General features: G+C 32.7%; 1 protein-coding gene and 1 non-coding gene across 2 annotated transcripts; both read right to left on the bottom strand.

Moving 5' to 3' along the window:
• Positions 1 to 854: 854 nt before the first annotated feature.
• On the bottom strand, positions 855 to 21,371 carry LOC124539283 (probable phytanoyl-CoA dioxygenase). Its single transcript, XM_047116618.1, has 7 exons — positions 21,220 to 21,371; positions 19,074 to 19,188; positions 12,346 to 12,501; positions 10,519 to 10,665; positions 3,876 to 4,013; positions 3,174 to 3,308; positions 855 to 1,205 (listed from the first exon to the last, which is right to left on the bottom strand). The coding sequence occupies exons 1-7, from the start codon at positions 21,336 to 21,338 to the stop codon at positions 1,149 to 1,151; spliced, it is 867 nt and encodes a 288-aa protein (XP_046972574.1). The 5' UTR covers positions 21,339 to 21,371; the 3' UTR covers positions 855 to 1,148.
• LOC124539488 lies at positions 10,166 to 10,358 on the bottom strand. The gene has a single exon (XR_006967036.1). It is a non-coding gene; the product is annotated as a U2 spliceosomal RNA (small nuclear RNA).
• Positions 21,372 to 22,529: the final 1,158 nt, after the last annotated feature.

Here is a 22,529-nt window from a genome sequence, read left to right as displayed (position 1 = left end):
CAGCGCCATTTTGTTTGGGAGTTGGTTCACTTGATCGTCCGTCTTCCTATACCATAAAAGTCGGCCAAGACAAACAATCTTATAAGTAAGAGACTAACAGGCTGTAATTGAGACGACTGGCTAGATAAATAAATAGAGATAGATTACAGGGGTTTAATTAAACAAACATTCATCAAATAAAATATTTATTATTTATAACAATGTATAAAAATATCACAATATCGATTAAACAATTTTAAAAAATAATCTCTATTTGAGGAATACACCATCACACCAGTATTCATCCAACACCGATATATAAATTCAATATAAATATTAATTTAAGTATATTAATAATAAAATGGTAAATTTAACTTAATAAATATTTTAGTATGTTCATTTATAAACTAATTCACAGAACAATAGGACCTAATATGATATTTTAAAATTACAATTCTTTTAAAGAAATGTTTTTGTGTACAGTACATGTACAGAATCTCTGTATAAATGTTACAAAGTCAATAAATTTACAAACCTTAGGTTGACCATAGTTTCACTACTGTTGCGGGAACATTTTTATTATTAAAATTCGGTACGGGACATCCAAATCTAATCAGATTTATTTTTTTACTAATTGCCTGAGAGTAACAACATTTTAGGAGAGAATAACTTTTAAACATTTAATGTTGTTGTTCCATCGTTACTTTAAGGCCTTGAATCAGTGATGTAATTGTTCTGTCAACGTTTTTGGTTTTTAATGTTTGTGTACGTCTATTCAACATAAAATTACATAAAATTCTCTGCATTATAGTAAAAGATATCTTGACCGTCTTTGAAGCTTCGTTTCACCTATGTAGGTCGATATTAAATATTCTAACAATATTTGTGATGATGATGTGATCATACATATATAGTAAGTATGTAATACATTTGTTTCGCGTTGCAATCTACAATATGGCTAAAATTTAGCTCTGAATAGAATATTATATTATGTAAGTTATCTAACATAATTCTTTGACTTTTGTCTATAAAGCCGCAATATGTTATAATCATTTTTGTTACAGTCTTATTTATACTTCATTTATATTAGAAATGTATAAAGTTATTGTCGTTTATAGACTTTCTGCCTTCATGATTACTATGTGATCGTCGGGGAATGGTGTGATATGTTAGAGCTTAGATTTAGGCTGAACTGTGACCTCTTTGCTTTTATATTTCCACGTGTCCTGAAACAATAATAAAGTGTGTTTAAAGGTAAATAATAATTTTAGATACATTTTTCATACTAGTTAGATTGAATCATTTTAATAGATGTTTGACTCCATAATATATGTTATTATTTTTTTTTTTAGAGCGTAAACATTTATTAAACATTTGATATTGAATTGTCTTTATATCCTTTATCGAAGAATTTAAATAAAATAGTTATAACGGATTGTAATCGCGTATATTAAATATTTTGGACTACCCGACGTTTCGAGCACTTTACAGCGTTCGTGGTCACGGGTAGACTAAGGTGGCATTTGTCTATTTGAAGAACAAAGAAATGTTATTTGCAACTACCGCCAACGATTTCTCAATTGGTATCTTGAGTAACGTTCCGGTTGCACGCAGAAGGCACTGACTGTATCTTTAGGTCTCGCAAAGAGAAGTATCGGTACCAGGCTCAAGGAACATATAGGAGATGTCAAAAATAGGCGTTCTTCTAAGTCTGCAGTCTGTGAACATGCTCTGGATAAACCTAACCATTTTATCCGATTTGATAAACCAAAGATCTTCGCTAAAGAACACAGATTCATTCCTAGAATTTGGAATTCTCGAGATTTCGAGAGGGAGATTTTCTCGAGTCTCGAAAAAACAATGTTGTATTATAAACAAAGACATATAAATCAAGAATTGTTAGTAGTGTAACATGGCTAAGGTACCTTTTTAATTCTTTATTTGGAATATAAATACATATACCATGATGTAAAAAATATGAAATCGTATAAAGATATAATCTTATAAACATTACTTTAGCTTTTCTATATTTAAGACCTGAAGATGTGATGAAAATTAGGTTTGTACAAGCCTCACGTGCGTGCGTGTGATGGCGCGTGCGTGTGTGTGTTGGGGCGCGCGTGTTTGTGTTGGCGCGTGCGTGTGTGTGTTGGGGCGTGCGTGTTTGTGTTGGCGCGTGCGTGTGTGTGTGTAGTCGCGTGCGTGTGTGTGTAGTCGCGTGCGTGTGATGGCGCGTGCGTGTGTGTGTTGGCGCGTGCGTGTGTGTGTTGGTGCATGCGTGTGTGTGTTGGCGCGTGCGTGTGTGTGTAGTTGCGTGCGTGTGTGTGTAGTCGCGTGCGTGTGTGTGTTGGCGCGTGCGTGTGTGTTGGCGCGTGCGTGTGTGTGCTGGTGCATGCGTGTGTGTGTTGGCGCGTGCGTGTGTGTGTTGGTGCATGCGTGTGTGTGTTGGTGCGTGCGTGTGTGTGTAGTTGCGTGCGTGTGTGTGTTGGCGCGTGCGTGTATGTGTAGTCGCGTGCGTGTGTGTGTTGGCGCGTGCGTGTATGTGTAGTCGCGTGCGTGTGTGTGTTGGCGCGTGCGTGTGTGTGTAGTTGCGTGCGTGTGTGTGTTGGCGCGTGCGTGTGTGTGTAGTTGCGTGCGTGTGTGTGTTGGCACGTGCGTGTGTGTGTAGTCGCGTGCGTGTGTGTTGGCGCGTGCGTGTGTGTGTTGGCGCGTGCGTGTGTGTGTTGGTGCATGCGTGTGTGTGTTGGCGCGTGCGTGTGTGTGTTGGTGCATGCGTGTGTGTGTTGGCGCGTGCGTGTGTGTGTAGTTGCGTGCGTGTGTGTGTTGGCGCGTGCGTGTATGTGTAGTCGCGTGCGTGTGTGTGTTGGCGCGTGCGTGTTTGTGTAGTCGCGTGCGTGTGTGTGTTGGCGCGTGCGTGTGTGTGTAGTTGCGTGCGTGTGTGTGTTGGCGCGTGCCTGTGCGTTGGCGCGTGCGTGTGTGCATTGGCGCGTGCGTGTGTGCATTGGCGCGTGCGTGTGTGCATTGGCGCGTGCGTGTGTGCATTGGCGCGTGCGTGTGTGCATTGGCGCGTGCGTGTGTGCATTGGCGCGTGCGTGTGTGCATTGGCGCGTGCGTGTGTTTGTAGTCGTGTGCGTGTGTATTGGCGCGTGCGTGTGTGCGTTGGCGCGTGTGTGTGTAGGCGTGTGCGTGATCACCTCGAAGCTGAGGCGGCTGCCGAGGACCTTCTCTGAGGCGTATTCGACCTCGCGCGCCAGGCTGCGCTGCAGCGACACTCGCGCGTAGCTAACGTCGGCGCTGGCGTAGTGCGCAGTGAGGCACTTGCGGTGACGCTGAAACGACAACACGGATACACTTATATATATTACTCAAAGGCGGAACACAGTTACTACTGAGTTTTTGGTTTACGGTCAACGTCCGTTAAAATTTGCATTGCGAAGCGGATTGAGCTTAAGATGTAAATTATGTATCATGACGATAGGCGGAACACAGTTACTACTGAGTTTTTGCCAGTCAACGTCCGTTAAAATTTGCATTGCGAAGCGGATTGAACTTAAAATGTAATGTCATGTATTGACGATTCAAGTGCTTTTATGAACCTACGTTCGTAAAAAATATTGTGTCTTGACGTGATTCAAAGTAATTATTTTGATGACCAGTGTGTGTGTTTCATGGTTATGCCACTCCAATGTCCCGGGTTCAATTCCCGGCCGGATGCAGATTATCATAAGTTTTCTATGTTGTCTTGGGTCTGGGTGTTTGTGGTGCCATCGTTACTTCTGATTTCCCTTAACACAAGTGCTTTAGCTACTTACATTGGGTTTGGTCACAGAGTAATGTAGGTGATTTTGTCCAATATCTATTAATTATTATTTTTGTTATGTAACATAGTAACTTACTCCACTAGTATTAGCTCCAGAGCCGTGTACGAGTAGTGGGTGGAAGAACACAGTGTCTCCGGGACTCATCTCCAACTGCACAGCGGGGTGGCTCGTTACAGACGGGTCCACAATGCCGTGGTACATATTGTTAGCGGCCTGGAACATTCAACATAATACTAGCAACACACACAAACACAACAATCAGAAAGGGAGATGCTGGTCTGATTATTAGCGGACGAGCATATTGACCACTTGATGGTAAGTGGTCACCATCGCCCATAGACAATGACGCTGTAAGAAATATTAACTATTCCTTACATCGTCAATGCGCCACCAACCTTGGGAACTACGATGGTATGTCCCTTGTGCCTGTAGTTACACTGGCTCACTCATCCTTCAAACCGGAACACAACAATACTGAGTACTGTTATTTGGCGGTAGAATAACTGGTGAGTGGGTGGTACCTACCCAGACGGGCTTGCACAAAGCCTATAGAATGAAAATGACCATCAGCTTAGGTAGTGATAGTAAGTGAGTCGCCCAGAGATGTAATCGCTGCAAGAAGGGCAATATTTTACATAACAACATACATTCCGACTTACAAACAGGGTTGCCAATGCCTATTTACCTAATTCCCCAAAAATCTAAGCGAAATTCCCCAAAATGGGGAAAAAAATGTCCCAATTCCGCACACAGAAATAAATGAAACAATCATTTTATTGTATGTTTTTTTTCCATTTCCTAAAAATAAAATCTAATTTTCCAAGGTAAAGGTTTTTCGTCAAATCAGACTAGTCATGGTTACTGTCTGTATAGTGTGTTTTTGCTACCATGCTAACTAATAATCGACTACAATTTCATTTTTCGTACTAACTAAAAAACGGGTAAACAATCAATTACCGATTGTTTCGGTATAAAACGCATAAGGATAAATTCCCCTCATAGTACAATCCCCACACCAATCCCCGATCGACTTGTGATTTCCCGCAAATTGGGGAATTCCCCACACATTGGCAACGCTGCTTACAAATACATGTAAATGAAGCTCTTTTACTCTTCATTTAATTTAATAAATAATTACACTTGCTCATTACTTACTATAATTATTATCTATGGTGGCAGCACTTTTTACTCTGTATTTATTATATAATTTAATCTGTAGAAAAAGGCTCTCTGGTTTATTGTACATTATAGTTACAAGTTAAGATTTTTGAAAAGGAATATGTAACGATTGTAAAATTAAAATTGAAGCAATAGCTTTTAATGTTGTTTCTTTTTTACAGGTTAGTAAATAATATAATGTTAATTTGTACTAGGTATATAAGTAGTCGTAAATAGTATTTGCAAATATAATATTCATTGTATCAAACTTTAAAAAAATAAATACCTTTTTTACAGAGCAACAACTAAGTTTTTTGTTTCAATAAACAACATATTACAAAACAACATTAATTATAGCTGTTGGAAACAATGGAAAAGTTGAAATTTGAATTTGTTGTGAAACCGAGTGAAGACCCGAAGACTAATGTAATATGCATAACCTCAATTATGAATGCCGATAAAAATCTGTTTTTAATCCCGGAACAATTACAACCGGTAAAACTGCATAATGAGTTGTCAAAAACTCAAATTTATCAAAAAGTAAAAGCAACCTTACAAAGAAGGCACGAGAAAAGACAAGTATGGATTTCATTAACACCAGAATTACGCGATACTTATTCGGATGAAGATGGAAATATGCAATTTAAGGGATATTTACTGGAGGAGAGTACACCAAAAACACAACAGGATTTTACGAATGAAACCTCAACAGAGACTCTTACAAGAATCCTTGAAAGTTTTGCTGAATTAAAGAAGGAAACTAAGCAGTCTAATTTAAAGAATTTATCTGAAAAGTTGGTAATAGAAAAATTTACAAAAAATACATCAAGTGTTACAAAGTGGATGGATATTTTCGAAGCTGAATGCATTCGTGTAGGTGTAAGTGAAGATATTCAAAAGATACAAGTGTTTCGGTTATTTTTGGATGACTCTTGTCAAGATTGGTTTAATTCCATGCTTATCAAATATTCAATAAATTCAGAGTGGTGTATGTGGAAAACAAAATTTTGTGAAACATATGTAAACAAAGGCTGGTCACCAATAAGGTATGCTCTATTATTTAAGTATAGACAGGGTTCTTTATTAGAATATGCTCTGAAAAAAGAAAGGCTTTTATTAGAAATTAACAAGTTAATTGATAAATCTACTTTAATTGATTTAATTGTCACTGGACTACCTAATTTTATAGCAGACGAAATAGATAGAAATAAGTTAAAAGACACTGAAGATTTATTTAGTAATATTCGGGGCTTGGAACATTTTTTTAACAAAAGGATTGTTGAAAAAAAAGTAATTGAGCCGGAAAGTAAAATAAAAGAAAAAAGTTTAAAAGACCGCCCATGTAGGATTTGTGAAAAAGAAAAAAAAGGGGTTCGGTATCATTCGGAATCTGTCTGTTGGTTTAAAAATAGAGATGATAACCCCTCTAGAAAGGAGCCAATTAGAAGTGTGAACAATTCTGAATTAGAATAAAGTTTAAATAAAATAGATCCAAAAAACTAATAATCCCACCATTAATCAAAACCAAGTTATTAATAAATGATTCCATAGAAACGTGGGGGGTTTATGATTCAGGATCTAATGTGAGTATAATTAACTCAAGATTAATATCGTTTCCAAACAACCCACACAAAACTTATAATAATCAAGCAAATTTAAAAACGATTAATGGTGTAAAAAAGTCTATAGGACTAGTAACATTAAAGATAAAGATTTTTCAAATAGAAAGAAATATGAATGTTTTTGTCATAGATGAACAAAATTTTGATTTTGACTTTTTAATTGGATTGGATTGCATAAAAGCTTTTCAACTTATTCAAAATGAAAACTTAGAAATTACACAAAAAATGATGAAAGAAATTGAAAATAATATGAATATTTCAGGCGATAAAATTGAAAACAAAAATTATTACTTTGATGAAAATAAAGTTAAGAAAGGAACGGTGAGAAATGATTGCTATATGGATGATAAGTGTAAAGTTAACTTTAATGAGCACATAGAAGCAACAAACTTCAACATTTCTGAAAATAATTTAGACAGTCAACAACAATCAAAAATAAAGGAATTAATCAACAATTACAAATCATTATTTGCAAAAGACAAATATGATGTAGGCTTAGTGAAAGGTTATGAGGCACACATTGATTTATTAGTAGATACATATTGTAGCAAAAGACCATACAGATGCAATTTTGAAGACAAAAAAGAAATAGAACTACAAGTTTCAAAACTATTACAAAATAAATTAATTGAGGAATCTTATAGTCCTTTTGCAGCTCCTGCAACACTAGCCTATAAGAAAGAAGAAGGAAGAAAATGTAGGCTATGTATAGATTTTCGCGATTTAAATAAAATAGTTGTTCCTCAGTCACAACCGTTCCCACTAATAGAGGACTTAATGATTAATACGAGAAATTGTAAATTTTTTTCTACATTAGACATAAATTCTGCTTTCTGGTCAATACCTTTAAGAATAGAAGATAGGAAAAAAACAGCATTTCAAGAAAATCATTTTCAGTGGACTTGTCTACCGTTTGGATTAAAAACATCACCTGCGATTTTCCAAAGAATACTTAGTAGCATTATTAGAAAACATAAATTATCAAATTTTACAGTCAATTTCATCGACGACATTTTAATTTTTTCCCAGACATTTACAGACCACATCGAACACTTATCATTGTTATTAGAAGCAATTTCTAAGGAGGGCTTTAGATTAAAATTTTCTAAATGTCATTTTGCACAGGACTCTGTAAAATATTTGGGCCACATAATAAAAAATAATACAGTTACTCCACTAAAAGATAATTTAATAGCTATAAAAGACTTTCCTGTTCCAAAAACAAAGAAAAATGTTAGACAGTTTCTAGGAAAAATAAACTTCTATGGAAAATATGTTCCAAACATATCCATCATATTAGATCCCCTTCACACTTTATTAAAGAAAGATCAAATATTTATATGGAATGAAAAATGTCAACAATCTTTTGACAAGATAAAAAAACTACTTTGTTCAAAACCTATTTTAGAAATCTTTGACCCAGAGTTACCTATACATATTTATACCGACGCTAGTATTCAGGGTATAGGGGCTATTTTGAAACAGTTACAGGAAAATGGAGAAGAAAAGCCATGCGCCTATTTTTCAAGAAAATTGAATGAAAGTCAGAAGCGAAAAAAATATATTTATTTAGAATGTCTAGCAATAAAAGAAGCAGTAAAATATTGGCAGCATTGGCTCATAGGAAAAAAATTTAAAGTGTTTTCAGACCATAAACCTCTAGAAAAATTAAATATTAAAGCAAGGACGGATGAAGAACTAGGAGATCTCACATATTTTTTATCACAATTTAATTTTGAAGTCATATATTCACCAGGAAAGAACAATTTAGAAGCAGACAGCTTGAGTAGAAACCCAGTGTTAGAACCAGACATAAACCAAGAAGAAATTTTAAAAATTATAAATTTTATTAAACTAGAAGACATCAAACATGATCAAGATGAAAATGAAGACTTAAAACTATATAAAGATAAACTGATACTAAAAGATATGATATACTTTAAGAAGACAGGAAAAAATTATTCTCACCGAGGAATTTAGTAAAAAATTAATAAAAAATGTACATTATAGATATTGCCATATAGGAGTAAAACAAACAGAAAAAAAAATCAAACCATTTTATACAGCAAAGAATTTAATAAATAATATAAAAATAATCTGTGAGAACTGTGAAATATGCATAAAAAATAAATCTAGAACTAAATTTAAATATGGATTGATGTCACATCTGGGTCCCGCTACTTATCCGTTTGAAATCGTCTCTATAGATACCATCGGTGGATTTGGTGGCTCCCCCTCTACAAAAACATATCTCCATCTTCTGGTAGATCATTTTACCAGATATGCATATATATTAACATCAAAAACTCAGAATGCAGAAGATTTCATAAAACTGATAAAAAAAGTTATTCCTGACAATAAAATTGGAATGATTCTATCTGATCAATATCCAGCAATAAATTCCAATGAATTTAAAAACTCTTTAAGAAAGGAGAGCATACCTATCATTTTCACTGCAGTAAATGCACCATTTTCTAATGGTTTCAATGAACGATTAAATCAGACATTAATTAACAAGATAAGGTGTACAATTAATGAAAAAAAAGGAAAAATAGCTTGGACAACTATTGCCCATCAATGCACCCAGAGATATAATGAAACTGAGCACACTGTAACAGGATTTTCCCCAGCATATTTAATGGAAGGAAGAGTCATTAGTATCTTACCGGATGAGTTAAAAGAACAAAAGACACAAAATGATTTATTAAAAGATAGAAAAATAGCATTGGAAAGAACAATAAATTCACACAATTATAATAAAAAACAATTTGATAAAAACAGAATAAATACCCAACTAAAAGAAGGAGGCTTTGTATATGTGGAAAATGGTAACCGATTAAATAGGAAAAAGCTAGATGAATTAAAAATTGGACCTTACAAAATTTTAGAAAAATTATCTAACTCAATTTATAAAGTAAATACTGGACACAAAAAGTTAGAATCAAACTTGTTTCACATTACAAAACTTATACCAGTGCCTGATGATTTTGTAAACCAGGGGGGGAGGGAGATGTAAATGAAGCTCTTACTCTTCATTTAATTTAATAAATAATTACACTTGCTCATTACTTACTATAATTATTATCTATGGTGGCAGCACTTTTTACTCTGTATTTATTATATAATTTAATCTGTAGAAAAAGGCTCTCTGGTTTATTGTACATTATAGTTACAAGTTAAGATTTTTGAAAAGGAATATGTAACGATTGTAAAATTGAAATTGAAGCAATAGCTTTTAATGTTGTTTCTTTTTTACAGGTTAGTAAATAATATAATGTTAATTTGTACTAGGTATATAAGTAGTCGTAAATAGTATTTGCAAATATAATATTCATTGTATCAAACTTTAAAAAAATAAATACCTTTTTTACAGAGCAACAACTAAGTTTTTTGTTTCAATAAACAACATATTACATACATGTACCGAAGAAAGTGGCGTGCATTTGGAGAGGGCTATTGTCCAGCAGTGGACTAACATGGACTGCTTATGATGATGAATCGAATAAAATATTAGCTCATCGTCATCAGTTAAACGTCAAGATTCGTTGCTTCAGATTAAAATCTTAAATTCTAGTAGTGTTAGATATTATGTGGGCCGTTCCCGGCGGCACTGCAATGCCGGGCCGACCCGTGACGGGAGTGGAGCGAGCCCCGAACATCCCGTCGGTTTACAAAAATCAGTTTAATATACTGGTCCCGCAGTGCGGGAACTTTCAGATATTAAGCTGAAAAGAACAGATACTACACTTTGATCTTAGCCAAAAGGCCGAGAAGCGATGCCGTGAACTAACCTACAAGAGAACGTCATTCAACGCCAGAAAATCTAGCCAGCGCGATGCAGAAATCACCACCAATCGTTCAGCGCCATCTATCGGAACGTGGCGCATACATACAACTGCAAACGTTACTGACAGCGCCATCTGTTGAGCTTTACTTACAGGAATAGTCTCGTGTGGGTATAGAACGTTCCGTTTGTGTGACTTCGGCAGCACGTAGAGGCAGCCGTTTTCAACGGTGACGTCATCTATCGCCGTCCAAGCGGCGACAATTTTTTCGGCGGGACCGAATGGAAAATAGAACATGTCCTGAAATTTATGTAAAATCAAATGAGTAAATAAAACAAATACTAGCTATTGCCCAAGGTTTTGCTTGTGTGGAAAATGATTATAATATTACCTGAAATTTCAAACCTTATTTCACTCTCTTAGGGATAGGATTTGCCAATATTCCTTCGTTAGTGGGCCTCTTTCTTAATTAATTACTCAGCCCTAACTTAAATAGTATATACTTGGCGATGATGTCATGATCAGTCAGTCAGGACATGGCATTTACGACAGATAGGGGACTTTATATCATCTTTGCGAATGATCAATTCGGTACACCCACTAATCAGATATTCTACTAACAATCAGCTGTATTTGGTATTGCTGTTATAGTTTAAATTGTCAATGTACCTGTTTTACAAGCACAAGGGACATAAAATCTTGCCTCAAAGTTGGGGGACGCATTGGTATGATAATAATAATAATTCATTTATTTGCAGAATATGGTACATAATGTAGATGGTCATTTATAATGATTCTCATATTCTACCGATTTATCGGTGTGCAAATATTAAACATGCATTAATGATATTGAATTAAATACAATTAATTAAATCAAATTACAATTAATAAAAATGTCTTTCAATAATAATAAAAGAATTGAGAATAGGTATACACAATGAAAGATAAAATGTCAAACACAATAATAAAACTAGTTAATTCTTGTCAGTTAAAAATCGTTAACATTATAATACAGTTTATTTATAAGAAAATCAAAAAGTTTCTTTTTGAACACAGTTGTTGGTAAATCCTTAAAGGAGTCAGGAATGTGATTTAATTAAAGTAATGGATTTAAGTAATGGATATTCTTTCTGACAGCGACATCATCTATAGGCATTGGTGACCAGGCGGCTTAAACGATTACTAGTTTTGCTTAACATAAAGTTAATACTTATATATAATTATACACATCAACACGCTTCTTGCTTTTTATCTAATAATTGCATGTTTCTTCACAGGGTTTTCCTTTAGACTTGGATTAATTATCTCGAATTAAATGTAATAGTAGCTGAGATAGCTTATTGTCTTTAATATGCGATTGATCAAAGATTAAAGGTAATAACTAGTTTAATGCCATCTTGTTAAGTTTACTTGTAAAGTAAAGTAAAGTAACAGCCTGTAAATTTCCCACTGCTGAGATAAGGCCTCTCCCATTAAGGAGAGGGTTTGAAAAGTATTCCACCACTCTGTTCCAATGCGGTTTGGTGGAATGCACATGTGGCAGAATTTCGATGAAATTAGACACATGCAGGTTTCCTCACGATGTTTTCCTTCACCGCCAAGCACGAGATGAATTATAATCACAATTAAGCACATATATATAGTGGTGCTTGCCTGGGTTTGCACCCTAAATCATCGGTTAAGATGCACGCGTTATAACCACTGGCCCATCTTAAGTTTACTTGAACAAAACATATTTGATTGATAGATTAAAAAAACTAGCACGCACTTATGACCTTTCATAATCCATGTTTAGCGCGGCGGTTTAAGTATATATCACTAGGCAATCTTTACTAACTATGAACTATGTTACATATGTACCTGATTTATCTGACGTCCTTCTGCCTTCATTGGCTCTGATAAATGATCAAGCTTGAAAATCAATTTTAGAGGTAAAGAGAACTATTATTAAATGTTCCATCTCGAATTATAACTAAGTACCTGGTGTGGAGGATGTCTCGTGCTCCCAGAGGGTTTGTTGATGAACATGCTGTTCATGACCCGCACCTTGGGGCCGATGAACTGCGTCACCACGTCGATAAGCAGTGGGTGTTCCGTATACGTCATGAATACATCGTCGAAATGGATGTCTTGAAGCTGTTATTATGAATAAAAAAAATATGTATACAGTGAAACCTGGTTTATTGGGATCTCAAGGGACCAAGACATATGCACCAATTATTAAGGGTTTCCAATAATCCAGTTTTCCAATTAAGCAGATTTAAAATTATAGTTGTCTCACTTACAGAGGGGGCCCTCTGTAACTGGGCTTACAGAAAAACCAATAGGGTAAATTTTATGACTTAAAATAATCGGTTATGTTTGTTTGCACTTGATTGCTAATTGCTGAAACATCTTTCTCGATCCAATAAATTTGATTAAAAATATTAGGATTATCAATATTTCACATTTCAGAATAATTGTGTAAAATTTGTCTCAATTATACAGGTTATGGAGTTAAAGAGTCTCAATTATAGAGGTAAACATCGATAAAGTCTTAGAATTAAAATCTCATTTAAGCAGGTTCAAAAAGTCCCATTAACTAAAGTAATTTAATGAAAAAGTGCCGGGACCTCATTGGAGTTCTCAATAATAGAGGTTTCTCACTTATCCAGGTCCCATTTAACCAGGTTTCACTGTATATACATTAGGCTTTTCTTGATTCATCATTTTAGTAATCTAAGTGTATAGATTTACGTCAAATTTAGAATTAAGAATACAATTTGGTCAGAAATGTGTGCACCTAACCGATTTTAGTTACGTCAACTAATATATGATGTGTTAAATAATATATTGCACAACATTACTCCTTTTTTTAGCATTTTTTTGGACACAAGATAAGAAGATAATGAAAAAGCGTGGAGCTTATATAACTTGTTGTATATATACTTAGAATAAATTATATAAAATGACTTTGTATTATAAATTGTGGAAAAGAGTAACTGTTTTTTCTGTCCGTTCTCTATAGAATCTACATTCCGAAACGTTAGTAGTTTCACTTAAAATAGTTGTGTTAAATAACTATTCAAAAATGCTGAAGCCTATATGAATAAAGTATAGGTACACTGACTTTAATATAATGACGATTCAAAGACGCTTGTAAAAGCCTACTTAATAATGCATACGTTATTTTTTATAGAAAAAAAAACCGTGAAGTTGGTAATTATTGTGTATGTACGTCGTATTACAAGTCACCTCGTGACGTCAATCCGTGACCTGCGCTTAACAAAAGCCTGTGAGACATAAAAAGTTGTTGTTTTGTTGGAAATAATACGAATATACTCCCAGTAGGTCTAGAACTCCAGGTCCTTACTATAGGCTATTTGACTGGTTTTTAAAATCCATTTTATATTATTTAGTAGATGTTAAGGAACCCAGTAAAAGTTGTTTTTTTTATTTCTAGTACATATTTGCCGAAAAATATCATCATATCTAAATAACGCGCGAAAACGCTACTTGGACAATATGGCGCTGCAATGGGGTCGGTGACGTCACTTTGCTGTGTTTTAATCTGTGGTATATATATAGTAGAAAATCAAGGTTTACAAGAAAGTGACTTCATCATAAGCCCGGCCAATCAGGAGCGTTTTTTGTCATGTGACAAACGTTTGAAAAAATGCATTTTTATTTATTGATTTTTGTATAAATTAAGTATTATTTGCAAGTTTCGTTAGTAAATAACCATTTTTAAACTCATAATATACACTGATTGCAATAATTCACAATTTATTTTTCGCATTGTCAAATAGCCTATTACACACTTTTTAGTTGGAATATTCTCAGGAGCCCCGATTTTTAAAGTTCAAAGTGTGTATCGTTTTTCGTACATGTAAAGCCGTTGATTCTACGATATCATTAACAGCATGTAAATTTCCCACTGTTGGACTAATGCCTCTTCAAACTTCGGAATAACAACAACACAAGGTTCGGAGCAAATTCCACCACATTGTTCCAATACGGGATGGTGGATAAAGATGTGGCAGAATTTCCTTGAATTGATATGTCATTTTTAACAATAAAAATTGAAACTATAAGCTAATTATTTCAAAATGGAACCCAAATAATGTGCTCAAGGTAAGACAAAAGCATAGCTTGAGATAGGTCTGACTCTACCACCACGTATATTCTTAAACCCACACTGAGCCTCATTACAATTGCTTTTTTTTTTTAAGTTTTTTATTTAATAACTAATACCTAGACGCCCGGACAAGTATTTACACAATGCTGTAATGTAAACATTTTTACTAAGAAAATCTTTAAATATACATACATTTGAATATCAATTAAGTATATACTCATAACATATTTATTGTTATAGCCCGTAGCTTCGCTCGCGTTTTGTTTCGCAGGCAAAAAAGTAGCCTATATCTCTTCTCGGAGTTCAAGTATTTTTCAGATCAAATATCATCAAATTCGATACATTAGTTTGGTGGTGAAAGAGCGATAGACCGAGATACTTTAAAGTTTATAATATTAATACAGATATAATTAGTATAGATACAGATATAACTAGTGGGTGGGGGCAATTATTATCTTCTCCTTTCCATTACTCTTGGGAATGTGTATGGAAAATTTCAGTGGAGTACCTTTTCAAGAAAGAGCTGAGATGGCCCAGTGGTTAGAACGCGTGCATCTTAACCGATGATTGCGGGTTCAAACCCAGGCAAGCACCACTATATATATGTGCTTAATTGTGTTTATAATTCATCTCATGCTCGGCGGTGAAGGAAAACATCGTGAGGAAACCTGCATGTGTCTAATTTCATCGAAATTCTGCCACATGTGCATTCCACCAACCCGCATTGGAACAGCGTGGTGGAATACGTTCCAAAAACCCTCTCCTTAATGGAAGAGGAGGCCTTATCTCAGCAGTGGGAAATTTACAGGCTGTTACTTTACTTTTTTTTTTTTTTTACTTTACCTTTTCAAGATGTAAAACGGAACACATAAACAGACTTACTACTACTTTTTTGCTTTTATAATATGAGTTAGGATTATTATAATTCGCTATTAAATAAATTAATAGTTAAATAAAACTCCTGAGTATATGTGAGGTTAAAACAATTATTATGAAGGGCAATACATTAATAAAATTCTTATAAACAAATACTATAAGTATATAAAGTTTTAAAACACTCCTGGGAGTATTAAATAATTGAACGCAGCCCATTACTACAATCCTATTTAAATTAAAAAAAAAACTATCTAATATAAAGTGTTTCTAAATATTATTCATACTAAAAAAATATTTATATAATTTTCGGGAAACAAACAATGAAATAACACATAAACAATCAATGAGGTTTCCATCATTTTGAGGTCATTTAAAAACTATATTAAGGGGACTACATGAGCTAAATGCAAGTTTTAAAATGCCAAAAAGTATATAATCCAATGCAATAAACCAAATGAAAAAAATATATGTTAATCTTCAGGATAGATACTAGTTATTAATTGTGTTGAAAACATGATGTAATTAATTTGGTTCGATAGAAAAAAATCGCAAAGTTACCTCTAAAAAAGTCTTTTTTTGTTTTTTAACTACACTTATATACCTTCAATAATTTTGGTCTTTTGTCAGATTATTCTACAAACAATATTCTAAAAATTTATTATCTTAATTATTTAGTAAAATCAATAGATTTTTTTTAAATCAGATTTTCTTATTTTCGACCAAAATGCGTAAGCATGTGTGCGTGAGCGCCTCGTACAAACACTGCCGGCCGAGGCCTGTTGCTATACAGACGTGTCGCTCTTTTCACCGCATCGTTGCGAATAAAATCTCGTAGATTTTATTTTTGTGTAATTTTAATTGTAAATTAATTGTCGAATATTATTCTTTTATGTAAATAAATATATTGAGTTAAAATAGTCTAGTTGTAGTTAGCCATTTATTATTTTGTTAAGTTATTTTTTATAAAGTTTAATTTTGTATACATGGGAAATAAAGTACAATCTGTGAAGAAAACTAAAAAACGTTCATATAAATTAAAAAGCCGAACATATGAAAGATAATATGAAAAGGTAAGAGTATTTAATTAGTAAACATATATATATATTTTATAAATAATGATTATTGGAAACATTTATTAAAAACAATGCAATTAGTTCGCATACAATCAGATTTTTCGACAGATTTCTTACAGTCACCATGGAGTATTTAGTCAATGCAAGCAAGTCCAAGAAGAATGTGCGGGTTCGATCCCCGCACTCTGACTTTTATTTTTTGAAATTTTATTATTTTTAAAGGACTATATTTAAAAATATATATATATATTTTATAATTATTAAAATTTAATTCCTAACAACTATGCATTTATTTTTTCAGAATTAAGAAAATCGAAAAAAAATAACACGGAAGCTATTTCTATTACGTTAGAGTTTAATTTTATCAATTTTGTTTATTATAGGAAATATAGTTATGCGTGGATGAAATTTAATAATAAAAAAAATAAATAAATACAAATTAGCACATCACATGAATATTTAGTGGTGCTTGCCTGGGTTTGAACCCGCAATAAGATGCGCGCGTACTACCCACTGGGCCATCTTGAAATATGTAATTGTTGTGAACCAAAGAACTAAAATATTTAGAAGAGTCATATACATAATTCAATATTTTTTAAAGATTGGAAATAGTATCAATTGAAAAATTTTAGCTCGTAGCTTTAGTGAAAGTGGGTGAAATTTTGATTGCAAAAATCCAAGATATTTTAATAACGAACGACGCAGAACGAATAATTAAAAAAAACGAAAACTTTTTGTTTTTTTGTTAAACCAAAAATAAATAAAAATATTTGAATTTAATTGAATCAGTTTTATTTCAAATATCAGTCAAAAACAATACAAATAATTCTAATATCCAAACTATTTTTATGAGATTTATGACTAAACCCACTGTAATTGACCGAGTTAACCAATAATTCTACAAAACCGACTTGACGATATTATTTTTATAATAACTTTTTGATGCTGACTTTTTTAACTTAATTTTTTTTCTTTGTGTACCGATATTAGTAAAACGAACAAACTCTACGCTTTTTGTCAGTGTACAAATTACGAACAGTACCAATTTTATTTAATAAATCGCTTAACAAACTTACAAAATTTAAAAATAGGTACGATTTAATATTTAGTATTACAATTAATTGAATTGATACAGTAAAAATTAAAGAAAAAATGTTTAAATTAACTATTTTTTGTACATAAAATAATAATAATTTAAGTTTAATTAATTCAGTTTAATTTTATCATAATTTTTTAAATGACACAAAGAAATTAAAATAATTCTGTTGTCCTGTCTATTTTTATGAAATCTATGATTGATAGAATTGATAGAATTGACTTCGCTTCGCTTTCGCTCGGCGCGGCGCGCGGCGGTTCGGCGCCATCTGTTGGAATATTCAGGCGTAACCTCGCCGCCTCGCTAAGCGTAGTGCGCGCGGGGACATGCCGTTTTTGTCGTTAGTGTAAGTGTGTGCGCGTGATTCTCAAGGGCAATTAGCTCCTGTAGTCCCCTTAAGTGAAGTTACCACGGAAAGTAGATTCTACCGAGAAAAAGCGGCAAGAAACTCATTAGTTACTCTTTTTCAACATTTAAAAATACAAAACCACGTTAAATACCATTATATATGTATGTAATACATTCATATATGTGTTACAAGAAGTCAACAATAATTAATTCCACGCTTTTTATCGTCTGTATAATCTTTTATTGAATAGTATAGTTGTATTGAAACAATGATTATCATTGTATGTGCACAAGTGTTTGTTATATTCCGGTTTAAAGTGTGAGTGAGCCAGTGTAACTACAGGGATCTGTATCTTAGTTCTCAAAATTGGCGGCGCTTTGGTGATACTTGTTGACTTGTTGAACTTCCAGGCAGGATAAATTACATACATATATAATTGTATTCAACTAATATGACTGATTTTTTAATAGGCTATTTGACAATGCGAAAAATAAAGTGTCAATTATTGTACGTAATCAGAATACATTATGAGTTTGAAAATGGTTATTTATTAACGAAAGTTGAAAATAATAGTTAATTAATTCAAAAATACATAAATAAAAATGCATTTTTTAAAACGTTTGTCACGTGACACAAAACGCTCCTGATTGGCAGGGCTTATGATGAAGTCACTTGCTTGCCTACTATATGTACCACAGATTAAAATGTAGGCAAGTGACGTCACCGACCCCATTGCAGCGCCATATTGTCCAAGTAGCGTTTTCGCGCACTATTTAAATATGGCGGTTTTAATATGATATTTTTCGGCTAATATGTACTAGATATAAAAAAAAACAATTTTTACTGGGTTCCTTAACCTCTACTTAATCATATATAATAGATTTTAAAGTAAAAACCACTCAAATAGCCTATTATTGAAAAAGAGTAACTACTGATTTTCTTGCCAGTACTTCTCGGTAGAATTTACTTTCCGAACCGGTGGTAGCTTCACTTAATATAGTTATTAAATGGCCATTTAAAAGTGCTTGTAAAAACCTACTTCATTCAATAAAGTATATTTTTATTTTGTTTTTTGAAATAAGGAATGGGGAATATTTATTACAGCGCCAATATTTATGTGGACTGGCTGTTAAATTTTTGGAGTCACATTGATCTATTTAAAAAAAATAAACGTCTAGAAATCTGAAGAAACAATACCTTGTTAATCAACTGCTCCCCTGTCAGCCCTTTGGATTTAAGGGCTTCTTCCTTCACTACTATGAGGCTACCGCTCCTCCCCACAAGGCCTTTGCAGAATTGAAGAAACCTCTGTCTAAAGTAAAGTAAAGTAAAGTAAAGTAACAGCCTGTAAATTTCCCACTGCTGAGATAAGACCTCCTCTTCCATTAAGGAGAGGGTTTGGAAAATATTCCACCACGCTGTTCCAATGCGGGTTGGTGGAATGCACATGTGGCAGAATTTCAATGAAATTAGACACATGCACTTTCCTCACGATGTTTTCCTTCACCGCCGAGCACGAGATGAATTATAAACACAAATTAAGCACATATATATATAGTGGTGCTTGCCTGGGTTTGAACCCGCAATCATCGGTTAAGATGCACGCGTTCTAACCACTGGGCCATCTCAGCTCTGTCTAAAAACGATAAATAGAAATTAACCAAATAGGCTATTTGACTGGTTTTTAAAATCTATTTTATATTATTTAGTAGAGGTTAAGGAACCCAGTAAAAGTTGATTTTTTTATTTCTGGTACATATTTGCCGAAAAATATTATATTAAAAATTCCATATTTAAATAACGCGCGAAAACGCTACTTGGACAATATGGCGCTGCATTGGGGCCGGTGACGTCACTTTGCTGTATTTTAATCTGTGGTACATATGGTAGAAAAGCAAAGGTTAGTAAAGTGACTTCATCATAAGCCCGGCCAATCAGGAGCGTTTTGTGTCACGTGACAAACGTTTGAATTGTCGCATTTTTATTTATGGATTTTTGAATAAATTAAGCATAATTTTCAACTTTCGTTAGTAAATAACCATTTTAAAACTCATAATATACTGATTACAATAATTCACAATTTATTTTTTACATTGTCAAATAGCCTATTGTTAATTGTTATTATTATTACATAAAATATATCAATTTCAATCTATATGATATTTTGAAAATTAATAAGATGTATAAAAATAAAATGCATATTAATTACATGTTAAATTTGTTTGTCTAATTAAATTACAGTAAATAACTTTGATACAAGTTTATATTTACTGATACCAGGGCGTTGACCATGTCTGTCCGGAGGATAACACCCTCTTTATTATAAATCTATACTAATATTATAAATGGGAATATATTGCTGTATATTATACCTGCATAGCTAAGCCACGGAACAGAATTTCATGAAATTTGAAATGAAGCGGGTTTGAACCCCAACAAAGGATAATAAGACTACTTTTTTATTACACTTACAACCATCTGCCCAACATTATTAACATTACTAAAAAAAGCAATACTATCAAAAGAACCAGTTCAATTATTGGACAAAATATAGCATCTTATATCCTATATCTTACCTTGGAGTAGCTTGCACTCCATGTTATAACAAATTATATGAAATTCAGTTCAATGTTTTAGATGTGAAAGAGACACAATTTATTTGCATTTATAATATTGATAAAGATGAGTGATTACGTCTTATTTAATATAGCATTTGGTGTATTGTCAAAGATTAGATTTAGACATTCAATAATACTCATTTGTTATCATAATAATAAGAGTGTCGAAGGATTTCTTACAGGTAATTACTATTAAATAAATTTAATTAAGTATGATAGTTTTTATACTAATCAGTCTACAGTAAAAAAAATTAATAGTGTCAAATAAATATTGAATTTCATCATCTTTTCTATGCCTTAATTTTTTATCCTATGATGAAATATAAATAAATGACACATTTTTACTACTTGTAACAATTATGTAATATAATTAGTTGAGCAAAATTTTTATATTTTTTTTTAACTTATTGATGCGATAATTGACTTCGATCCGTAAATATAAATATGCACTTGAAGAGGTATTAGTAAACATTTACAGTCAAAAGGTTTTACAAAATTTTTATAAATACTGTAAATGGTATGTTACCGAGAAATATAATAAAGATCTTTATCTTAAATCTATGCTTTATATTAAGGAAAAATTACTTTTATATCCAAGGTCGTATTGTTCTAGAATGGTTTAACTAGATGCACCTTATAAAATATTAATAAATTCTATCTATGAAGCAGAAATATTTAAAAGAAATGAATATATATTTTAAAATTAACTTTCTCTTTGTACTTACTTGTAATTGTATAATGTTGCAAAGTCAAAAAGACCTTTTATAACCAAGTATCCATTGTCCGTATAGAACTGATGCTGTTCTTCTGATAATAAATATGTGTTGGGTAGTTCTGTCAACATGCTGAAATATAAATTATAGCTGAAATATCTGTACTTTTGAATTACAATAGTAATTAATGAACTGCTAGTAATTGATTATTTTTTATGCATTGCAGGCTTATGGGAAGCCGTATCATCAAGATAAATTTAAATTATAATAAAATACGCCTCCTTAAGGCATATTCTACCACCAAGTAGGCAAACAGAATTATTAATTATTACAGGAATAATATGTATTTTTTTTAATAAAAATAAAGAGTTACATCTATTTAAAAAAGCTGTAAATTTAGTATTGAAAATATGCTTTCATAAGTTAATTGCTAAGTTGTTACAGCTGAAACAAAATGAAACCTTTGTATTTAATTTGAAATATTTACGATATAAACCCGTGCAGTTTAAAATTATCAAATTAATTTTAGCTTAAATTTACTTACATGGTCGTTGAAATTTACACTTATTTAAACAAATTTGCACTCTACTGTCCACTCTTAATATATTAAGATTGATATATTTCGTTTATACACAATAGTTTTTAATCATACGAATACCTTACGTCTTATCAGTTACAATGACGTATTCTGAATGATGTTTATTTGTTGTTTGAATCGTTTTAGTGTTGCGACGAATTGCATAAAAAAAAAAACGAGTTATCTTATACAATACCGAGTATAAATTGAATCGATTTTGAACTCGCTTCATTAATTTCTAATAATTTTACATTATGAAAAATTACTGCACGACTTATTGTTTACAACTTGTAAAAATATTATTTAATTTTGTGTCAAATTGACATTACGCAAATAGGTCAATGTATGTACCTATAATATGAAATGTATTTGTTGTTGTTGTGGAATCGATTTCATTCAAGGTAAGCTACCTACCGATACCTACTAGAGTGTTATTTATTAAAGAATTAGTAATATTTTTTGGGCGCGTGGTCATGGAACTTATTGATATGTTATAAATATTATTATTGTGTATTTTTACGTTTTAGTCGGGGAAAGAAATTTAGTAAGTATATGTGATTTCCTAAACAATAATAGAATAAAATGATATGTATTGGGACGGTTTTAATATGGAATGGTGTTTTGGGCAAGTGGCTCTTAATCGCTTATGCGATACCACAATCGATTGATTGTCAGTTTGTCAGAATTAACCATTAAATATTATACTAAAGATTATTTATATCGTATATAATACTGGATTATTTCA

This window comes from Vanessa cardui, chromosome 22, assembly GCF_905220365.1.
Source record: "Vanessa cardui chromosome 22, ilVanCard2.1, whole genome shotgun sequence".
Lineage (NCBI taxonomy): Eukaryota > Metazoa > Arthropoda > Insecta > Lepidoptera > Nymphalidae > Vanessa > Vanessa cardui.
This window is presented reverse-complemented; position numbering and strand designations above follow the sequence as displayed.